Below are 11,662 nucleotides of genomic sequence, written 5' to 3' on the forward strand. Positions count from 1 at the left end.
CAAAACACTCTGTTGATTGGGTGATGCGAGTATTAGTTATTCGCAAGGGTTCTGTAATTTCGTACAGCAATACTCGCCATGAAGGGACTTTCCAAACTGTAATATTAGTGGACGATGAGGTAACACTTTTGCTCAGCTTATATGTTATCGTTCCCATTTATTCCCGTTTTACTTCTCTAATGACATCACATATCGCTTACATCAATACTAGGGGACAAAGTTGCAAGCAACGCTATTTAACAAGCATATCGACACATGGAAAGACTTCTTGAAGACAAATAAGACGTACTACATTGCTAACGGGTTGTTGGATCGGGTTAATCCCAACTACACTTCCGTGCACAAAGAGATTGAACTGACCATTACAGATAACACAATCATAAGGGAGAGCGACCATGTTGTTTCAACACACAACTTCTCTAATGGTTTTGTATCTTTGGAACAGGCAGAGAAATTGCCTAATGGTGCCATATTTGGTAACTCTTCATACGACTTGTTAATAATTTTTGTCAATTACATCATACAGATCACTAATTTATATATCCGCTATTCAGACTTGCTTTGCGTGTTAGTTACGGTGAATCCCATCATTGAAAAAGGCGATAGCAAAAGACGCGAAATTGTTGTTACAAATGAACTGTAAGTTGCCCTTCTTTGTTCTCCATTGTCCATAATAATCTGGCAGTGCACTGACAGTACTTATCTAATTCATAATCCAGCATGGACTGTACGACTGTTACTCTGTGGGGAGATTTTGCACTAAACGACGGCGCCTTTCTTGAAAAGCTTAAAGATGACCAACCTATTCTAGGCTTATGTGACGTGCGAGTCTCAATCTATAAAGGTATAGACAACCTCTCCTATTTGCTGATTGTACAAATTTCAAGTATATTTGCTAATTTCTCGAATAAATATGTTGATTCCAATGTAGGGATTTTTGGGATATCAACTCTTCCCGTGAGCAGTGTGTTGATCAATCCAATCTTTCAAAAAGCACTAGATCTTCGCGCATGGTACAAAACCTCATTAACTAATATGCTCGACAATTTTTATTTACCGTTACTTCCACAACTTATGTTCAAACAAGAATTTAACAACATAGCCACAATTTGTTTATAGGGAGAACTATATACAACCATGCCTATCAAGTTAAATTTTAATCTAACAAATTTTAAACCCACAAACATTTCCTCAATTATGTGCTACAATTAACTCACCTCTTTCGATATACAGGCGTGAAGTCATAAAGGCCGAAAAGAAAGCTATCACAACCACACCAAGTAAGGTAATGAGAAAAGCCACAGAAGTGACATTACCCAATATTATGGATGGCACGCTTGCTGATACACAGGTACCTCCAAAACGACACTTTACCTATCCAAACAGGACCATTGTTTACCAAAAATAATGTTGTATATTGGCTATTAACAATGTCCAGGGAGCTTTATACAAGTTCAAAGCCAAAATTATAGACATACTCAATACAGATGAACCATGGTACTCGTCCTGCAAAAAGTGCCACAAGAAAGTGCAAGTTAAACAACATACAACGACATGTCCCAATTGCAACATCCAGAATGTGGAGTATGAAATGAGGTTAGACTTGCCTAAAATAAGCAATCAACATTTTATGATAATATACAACCAGTTTAACTATGAACTCTAACTTATTCACCTTATTTTAAAGATACTACTGACGGCTTGAAGTTTGTGCTGGAGAACAACGTGCTCGGGTTATACTATTTGATGCGGCACAAATGTTAGTAGGTTACAATGTCGAAGAGTACATCAAAACAACCTCGGAAAATGTATGCCTTGTACTTCTAACATCTTACACCATATTTCAACGTACTTTAATCCCAACAATAAATAAGTGTATGACTAACTTTCAGAACTATTTTTATGCTAATATATCCAATTGTTGACATTTCTTACAGAAGGAAGAATGTATGTACTACCACAGATTGGTGTTGATTAAAGACAAGGAATTCAACTTCCTTGTCCGCATCGATATGAATAATTCAAACCCGCGAAGGAGTCTAATTGCTCAGGAAATACATGCCATTGAAGATGAAGCGGTAATTATAATGTCAGATGAATCAAAATCACTAACACCACCCACAAACAGGGGCAAGAAATCCACTGCGTTAGAAAGACATGTTCTTGAAGATAAATCACCAATCATAGTGGAAGAACCACAAAATGTGAAGCCGCGAAGGAAGAGGTCTAAGAAATCCAATGCGCTACATGTCCTTGAAGATGAAGCACCAAACATAGTGGCGGAAGTACAATCCGTAAGGCTGCGAACAAAGAGGGGCAAGAAATCCAATATGCAACAAATACATGTTGTTGGAGAAGAATCACCAAACATAGTGGAAGAAGTACGATCTGTTATGTCAACAACAAGCACGAGCAAGAAAATCAACAATGAACATCTCCAAATTAAAACTAAGTTCACAAAAGTCGAGTCATAATAGATGACTTCGTTGATAGTGTTACCGAGCATAATGTATGTATGTTAGTAATGTCTGTATTTTAATGGCTTCATCGGCTGCTTTAACTAATATATATATATATATATGTTTATTATTACCTAATTAAGTGTGAATTATGCAAATAATAGCACCTTAATAATTCAAATCTAAATCGCTTAGGCTGTTGTTTATAATATCCTATCTACCCCCCCCCCCCTCTCTCCACCCATAAAATAACGTATATTCATCACATTTAAAACGATTAAACCATTGAATAAAAATACTCAATTAACCAACCATAAAGTAGTATTACTTAGAAACATTGAATATAAAGCCTAAAATATCCATTATAACTAACACATCTACCATTGCACGAGAAATTCGTTAAAGTAAAGACAATGTCCTAGACCGAGAAATATTGATACAAACACGAATAACTCTTACGCGAGAAATGTTTCCTCTTACGACTTTAAGGACTAACGCAACAAAAGAAATACTAAGAAACTTCAAATTTACATTTAAAAAAACAAAACATGAAAATACACTAACCCCAGGGAAGACCCATCACCGAAAACATTTTTTAAATAACAACATCCTCACTACACTTTCAAATTTACAAACAACAAGAAACCTCCTAAAAGCCAATAAGCAAATCAATACACTTTAAACATACTACTACGGTAAATAATAAGCAACATGTAAAATAGAGATTTAATTATTCCACTAATTCGACAGTACAATTGTAAGCTATCGAACGTCGACGTCAATGGCACCTCTGGAGCATCGCGCCCATCCAGAAGAGTTACAACCTCCTGAAAAGTTACAACCACACCCAAAAGAGGCCAATTGAAGTAATTCCAACCGTTCGCCGAGGATACCTTTAAAACAAACGCCCAATGCCAATGCACATCAAACTAAAAGGAACAGAAAAAACTTTGAGAAATTGCTAAGATCTTGCCGCGCCATTACAATACTACTATCTGTACGACTTTACTGAACGGGCACATCTGCATAAATTTCTGAATTGTTTGGGAGAATTGCCAATCCAAACTACAAACTGTAAGTAACAAATCATTCATTTTTACCATTGTTCAATGTTCTTACTACTCTGCCTTTGTGAACATCTCTCAATAATCTCTGATTTGGTACACTCATGCTGAGATTTGTTCGGCTAACCTGCATGCGTTTTATAATTTAGAATTCCCTCCCAAACTCCGCTACTTTGAAAGGAATATGGCCGAATTACACAAAAGAAGTATATGACAGTCATACATGGTGGTAACAAAAATAGGAAACCTGACAGCCCATCTCCCTAACCCCCATGACATAGGAAAACCATACTTGAATAATAATCGCTATGCTCGCGAGGAAGTTGTTGACTATTACTACTATTTGCTTCAACCTGGTAAACTAAGGAAAGGGTTACAAAAGACTCTGCCCACACGCTTAAGGGATGCACACCCATTAAATAAGATGAAGATGAAAATTCAATAAGTATATGCTACAAAGAGGACCTTAGTTGAAGATGTCTAACAAAATAAACCACCAATGCTCTGATTGTCGGTTGATCAGGACTCACTAGCATATAGATGCTGATGTATGGACTTGCCCTAGACTAAAAATGTACATCAGTACTCCTACAAAAAAAATAACCCAGTCACACTTGCACACACACGTTAATAAAATTTTAGTAAAAAGATTGTGATAGTGGACCATGATGAAGATGTCCTTAAAATTATTACATATATTGTACAATAACTTGAATATGTGGTATTGTGTTTACATTGACCGTATGACTTTCATGATTACTACCTGATTGACTATTTTAGAGAAAAATTGAAACAACTGATGCATTTACATACTCACAATATTCAAACAGGTCACTCATTACTCAAAGAGAGGATTATCAAACATGGACTGCCAATCTAATCAACGGGTCAAAACAATAGGTCAGAAATACGTGCCCTAAATTTAATCATTACTTTTAAAAGCAAGACCAAATCAAAGTGAGAAAACACTAACATGCTAACATCACAAATTCAATAGGACACAAACGTAAAATACTGACAGATGTAGAAAGGGCATTGCGAAGGGTGCAAAAATATACTGCCTCTACAAAGCCATCAGAAGTTGGATATATAGAACCAAAGCTGAAGAAGCGGAAAAAAAGTTGGCTACTTCAAGCTTTATCAGAGGAGAACTATAATGAAGGTAAATTGACTAAAATATATTACACTACAACTTACACACCTTTAAGTGAAGTCACCAAAGAAATATGTTATGCTAAAAAACTCAATTTTGAATTGTGAATGTAGGCGAAACAAATGTGAACTTATCAACAACATCAACTCATAAGCTGCAAAAACAATTGGATTGCATCTATTGTCATGCCATGAGGCTTGAATATGAGCCACCAACATTTTGTTGCGCAAGTGGATATATTCAGTTGGCCCCCGACGAAGTTGGAGAGGACTTATACAAATTATTTACAGATGAGTCCAAAGAAGCCATCCTATTTCGGAAACATATTCGAGCGTATAATAGCATCTTTGCTTTTACATCATTTGGAGTACAACTCAACAAAGAACTGGCATCTTCAAGGAAAGGCATTTACAGCTTTAAGGCGCAAGGACAAATCTATCACGACCTACCATCATTGATCCCGAAGGATGACAGGCCACGTTACTTCCAGCTATACTTCTATGATACAGATCATGAAGTCGCCAACAGAATGTCAATACTACAAGATGCTAATTTATCCGAGGAAGTCATGAAAAAAATCAGGAAAATAATGGAGCAAAATCCATATGCAAAATTTTTTACACAACTAAAGCATCATTCAAATTTTCAGAACTTAGAAATACGCATAGCTGCAAATGCTTTTTTAGATCAACGGGTGTATAACAAACCTTCAGTAGATCAAGTTGCGGCAATTTGGGTAGACGGAAACAATCCAAATATCTCATTTGAAAGAGATATTGTAGTACACGAACATTCCGGGAACAAACATCGAGTAAAACATTATTATGGTTGTTATGATCCTCTACAGTATCCATTGATTCTACCAAATGGTGAAGGAGGTTGGCATCAAGGAATAGTGAAATCTCACAATCCAAATATCACCATTCCTACATATACAACAACAGCTGCCAACATATGCCCTCGATCATATGCCAGTGCAACAGAGGTTTTGAACAATGAAGAACAAGGTTAGCACATTTACATTCTGCCATCAATCAAGTAATTCACCCCCACACATAGTATAATAAGAAACTCAATTAATTTTCCGACTAACAGCTTCATATGGAGAACAAATCTAAGGCAACAAATATCAAACAACAACAATATATGTAATTGCTTAAAAAACATGTTCCAGAGGGGTAGTAATTAAATTCAATGAATGTGGTAAACTAACACAACTACATGCAAAGAAATATATTCTACTATAATATACTTGTGAACGTGATGTGGTAATAATATAATATTCAAAGAAGGCCACACATACCTCATGATAAACTGCACTCAAAACTAAACTTATTTAAATTATTTGTAGGTGTACGACGCGAAACAAGAGGTTATGTTTCATGCAGAGAGTACTACTGCTATAAACTACAAGTACGAACGAATGACAAAACAATTTTGTTGCTATCTGGTAGATTGTTACAACAATTTGTAGTGGACATGTACATAAAATTGGAAACCACGCGACTTGAATATTATAGATTCGAACAATCAAATTACAGAAGAGAGATATTACAAGGTATCGTTGATAGTGTTACGGCAGGCGAATGCAGAGGAGAGAAGGTCGGGCAAAGGGTCTTACTACCAGGGTCATTCATTGGAGGCCCGAGGGATATGCGACGACGCTATATGGATGTTATGGCACTGGTACAAGAGTATGGAAGACCAGATCTATTTATCACCATGACGTGTAACCCTGAATGGACAGAGATTCAAGAACAACTATGTGCGGGGCAAGTTGCTCAAGATCGTCCAGATTTGGTGACTAGAGTGTTTAGGGCAAAATTGCAGGACCTGAAAGACCAAATATTTAAAAAGGAAATTTTTGGCCCGACAGCAGCACATGTTTTTGTAGTTAAATTTCAGAAGAGAGGCCTACCACATATACACCTACTACTAATTTTAAAACAAGGTCATAAAATAACATCAGCAGATCAGTATGATCGATATATTTCGGCAGAGTTGCCTGCTAAGGATAAGCAGCCAGAATTACATGAATTGGTTATTAAGCATATGATTCATGGTCCTTGTGGTATAAAACGACAATCAAGTCCATGTATGAAGGACGGACAATGTAAGTTTCACTACCCCCGAGCATTCAACAACAAAACAATACAAAGGAGAGATGGATATCCTATTTACCGAAGAAAAAATGATGGGAGGACAAGCGAGGTTCGAGGAATGAAGATGAATAATCAGTGGGTTGTCCCTTATAATCCATATTTATTGAAGAGATATAATTGCCACATTAATGTAGAGGTTTGCTCAGGTGTTAAAGCAATAAAGTACCTGTACAAGTATATATATAAAGGACATGATAAGTGTGCAGTTTACATTGAGTCAGACGAGGGTGAAAAATTCATAGATAAAATTCGAAGCTTTCAAGATACACGTTGGGTGTCACCACCTGAAGCGATGTGGAGGATTTACGAGTTTACTCTAAGCGAAATGCAACCAGCTGTTATAAACCTACAACTACATCTACCCGGTAAACAAGCAGGTATCCTAAAACATATTCTCAGATAGTATAAATACAAGTCACAGTTCTCCAATCAAAGCGATTAATATTAATAATAAGCTTCTGTTTTAAAATGTAGTCTACTATTGGAAGAAGCAAAATCTTCAAAATATTGCAGGCTCCCAGTTTGTACAACAAACTATGTTTACTGAGTATTTCAGGATGTGCTTGAATGACACTGACGCTCGCAATTATCTATATAGAGAATTCCCCAAGCATTATGTTTGGAATTCCCAATCTAAAGTTTGGACTAAAAGAAAATCGCGCTCCGTGATCGGCAGAATAAATGTTGGTAAGTATTACACTTTGATATATGGCATTTATGAGTTAAACAATAAACTAACTAGGATGATCGAAATCACAGCTAATCCTAGAGAAGGAGAAAGGTATTACGAGAGATTATTATTAAATCATGTTCGAGGTCCGACATCATTTGAAGACTTACTCACTGTTAATGGAATACATTGTCATACTTTCAAAGAAGCTGCCAAGGAAAGAGGTTTATTAGAATCAGATGATAGCATTTCAGAATGCTTACGCGAGGCTGTAATCTTTAAGATGCCTGTAGCTCTTCGAATGTTGTTTGCGACAATTTTAGTTCATTGCAACCCAACAGATGTAAGAAGACTATGGGACACATATTATAACGATATGTCAGACGACTTTCAGAGGACCCATGCCAAATCAGCCGAGGCCAAACTCCAAAGTACGTTGAAAAGTGTAAATTCATACTTGGAGAGTATGGGTCAAAGTGTTGCAAAATTTGATATGCCACAAATCCAACAAGAATTACATCAAGGTGACACATATGAATGCCGAGAAATAGTCGAAGAAAGGTCTGTGAAGGTGCCAACTGAAGATATGGAGGCACAATCAAAGTTGAATGAACAACAAACGCAAGCATTCAAGACTATCTTGCAAAGGACCGACTCTGGAACACCAGGATTATTCTTTGTAGATGGACCCGGTGGAACTGGAAAAACATATCTATATCGGGCATTGCTGGCACATATAAGATCAAGAGGTATGATAGCATTGGCATCCGCCAGCAGCGGGGTAGCAGCAGCAATCTTACCGGGAGGTCGTACAGCTCACTCGAGATTTGGAATACCTCTACAAGCTAATGAAACAACAATGACAAATATGTCAAAACAAAGTGGCGGGGCTAAACTTATTAAACAAGCCAAACTAATAATATGGGACGAAGCACCAATGGCTAAGAGACACGCAATTGAAACAGTCGACAGAAGCTTTCGTGATATAATGGAAAAAAATGTACCTTTTGGGGGAAAAGTAATGGTATTTGGAGGTGACTTTCGACAAGTGCTACCGGTGGTTCCAAAATCAACACGAGCAGAGACAGTGGATGCAAGTTTGGTAAGGTCATATTTGTGGCCTTTGATGGAAAAAATTCATTTAACATCCAACATGAGGGCAAGAACAGATCCAAATTTTAGCAACTTCTTGATTCGTGTTGGAAACGGCGAAGAGAACACAATACGGGATAATTTAATACTACTACCACAACAAATAGTGGTCCACCCAACTGGTCAGGGTAAGGCAGAAGAATGCTTGGTAACAGAAATTTTTAAAGGGCTACAACAAAATTACAGATCGGCAAAGTTTATTACTGAAAGGGCAATCTTAGCAAGTCGAAATGAATTCGTAGATAATATAAATGAAATGATGATTACTCGATTCCCAGGAGAAACCAGAACATATATCAGTTTCGACTCGGCAGAAGATGATACCAATAATTACTATCAAGAAGAATACCTAAATACATTAACTCCAAATGGTCTGCCGCCACATAGGTACATCAATATACTCAATCTGTCGTTAACATTTTAATTATTATATTAGTTTGAATTCCTGTACCAGATCAACAACAAAGGTGTGGTAAAATACATAACATCATATGTATCTTTAAATTAAACATATTAGGTTGGTTTTGAAAGAGAATGCGCCTATCATGATGCTGCGCAATTTAGACCCATCAAATGGTTTATGCAATGGGACACGATTGATTTGTAGAGGTTTTGACAACAATGTCGTGCATGCAGAAATAACTACAGGAGAATTTGCAACAAAACATGTGTTTATACCAAGAATCCAATTATCGCCGCCTGAGAATGAAGGATATCCTTTTAAATTTATTCGGAAGCAATTTCCAATACGTCTATGTTTTGCCATGACAATAAATAAGGCTCAAGGTCAAACGATACCTAATGTGGGATTATATCTTCCCCAACATGTTTTCTCCCATGGGCAACTATATGTAGCTTTATCAAGAGGAATCTCAATGGCAACAACAAAGGTATTGGTTATGACTGAACAACCAGATACGGGGACAGGGACATATGCAAGAAATATCGTATACAAGGAAGTATTAGGTTAGCGACGCTTTCAATCTTTAGTAGCGTAATCAAGTTGGAATAAAAATAACTTATTACATGTAGCTAATGAAAATGTCTTTGGTCATATTTATAGGTCCTGTTGAAAAAGAGACGAGCTAACCATCAAAATGCAATTTCTGAAGCAAATACAACTATTGTGAAAAATTTGATATTGATAGTTAGGATACAAATGACTTCAAACTCTTGGAAGGTATCCTCTATTTTAGAACAATGTCATAAACACAACCAATTGTAGCTTCGAGCAGTATTACATATCCGCTTATTCATTTGAACTTCCACACCATTAAATGCATCTAATAAATTCAAGACAATTTTCAGAAATGGAGTATTATTTCAAAACAAATATCTGGTAGCTAACGAACATCCATACAAACAAATCTCTTAAGACCTATGCCATATATTGAACAAATAGAGTGTGTATGCTTTAATGCTGCCCAATTGTAAGCATGAACTAATATTTGGTAACTAAGAAACATCCATACCAAGAAATACCTTAAAGACATATTCCATATATGGAACAAAACGAGTATTCATTCTTTAATGCTTCACAGTTGAACACATCACGAGACTAGCCAACCACGTGCAACGCACGTGCAGTGAATCTAGTTCAATTAAAAGGGTAAGTATTTCTAGATTTTACTATGGATCATATTTAAAAAAATGAGTTCCCATCCGGATTCTCCATTGAATTCTAATTGATTTTATGACATCAATTATTTTCATCAGAGATCCTCTTCCGTTTATTCAAAGAAAAAAATATAAAATAAAAAACAAAAAAATAGAGGTTGATGAATGAAGAAGGACAGAACGAGGAGAAAATATGCAATAAAAAGATTAAATGAAGAAAAATAATTGAAAATGACAAAGGAGGAGACAGCTTTACATATTAAAGGAATTAGTGAAAAAAAAAACAATTTTAAAAGGTTAAAGAATCAGCTTATATAGTTGTTACATATGATAAGATGGATGAAATTTTATAGGCCAATTTATGGGAGTCAAAAATAGTGGGGGGTTTAGAACCCCACAATTTGCTGTTACAGGGGTTTTAGAAACCCCTCTGTTAGGGCTGTCGCTATTACTTTGTGGCAGTTTTAAAGCAACCGCGCATCATTTGCGACAGACAAATAGCAGGGCCTTAACCTCCGTATTTCATTTTGTGGGGGTTTATAACCTCTGCTATTATATTTAAGTACTTCATTTTGTTGGGGTTATAACCTTCGCAATACTTTTGATGAAATAAGAACATTCAATTTCTCATAGTTTATATAAAATTAATCTACAACTAATTCTCATGCTAATTTTGTAGTAATTACCAATACATTCATAATTAAATTAATAAAATATTCCAGAATTAAAAATACAAAGATTTAAGCAAATCATGAAGAAGTTAACATAAATTAATACCAAATGTCATCAAATTTACAATACTCTCGATAAATAAAAAAGAACATAAAAACAAAAACAAAAAAATGATACGTTGTCTTGATGTACACAATGCCTGACTCAACTCACAACTTGACTCAGGTGACAACACGTATCAAAACAATCAGAACTACGACCTTCTGCCACCGTCAACCTTATCGAGTCAGTCAAGTCTACTCCACCATCTTCGCTAGAAATATTAAGTACAAATGCATAATATATTAGGCTCTAAATAAGCGAAAGTCTACCAAGGACTAAATACTTTGGCGATCACACATAGAATCCCGCAACAGGATCACACAACAATGTTTAAAGTGCTCAACTGTGATGTGCATGGAAAAAACATATGAATCATAGTAACTGTCAAATATAATATAATACACAATCACATGCCTAGTATGAAATATAGTTTAGAGTATATGAATTTTTAGTGTTATGCCTTTACGAAATAGTTCCTCTGTTTTGTCACTCCTCTCAGCCATTTCACAGTCAGCATAACACTAAAAATCAATTCAGAGTCAACAGGCATAACACTAAAAATCTATGTCTTGGAGTTCTTCGTATATGATCTTTCACATTCTAACTATTCA

The 11,662-nt window shown here is 36.0% G+C and overlaps 1 protein-coding gene across 1 annotated transcript; it reads left to right on the forward strand.

Moving 5' to 3' along the window:
* Positions 1–3,746: 3,746 nt before the first annotated feature.
* LOC125814991 (uncharacterized) lies at positions 3,747–9,631 on the forward strand. Its single transcript, XM_049494417.1, has 6 exons — positions 3,747–3,879; positions 4,521–4,685; positions 4,790–5,683; positions 6,151–7,215; positions 7,313–9,047; positions 9,178–9,631. Exons 1-6 carry the CDS (start codon positions 3,747–3,749, stop codon positions 9,629–9,631), a joined length of 4,446 nt encoding a protein of 1,481 aa, XP_049350374.1.
* The last annotated feature ends 2,031 nt before the right edge of the window (positions 9,632–11,662 follow it).

This window comes from Solanum verrucosum, unplaced genomic scaffold, assembly GCF_900185275.1.
Source record: "Solanum verrucosum unplaced genomic scaffold, falcon-dt-bn FXZP01000261.1, whole genome shotgun sequence".
NCBI lineage: Eukaryota > Viridiplantae > Streptophyta > Magnoliopsida > Solanales > Solanaceae > Solanum > Solanum verrucosum.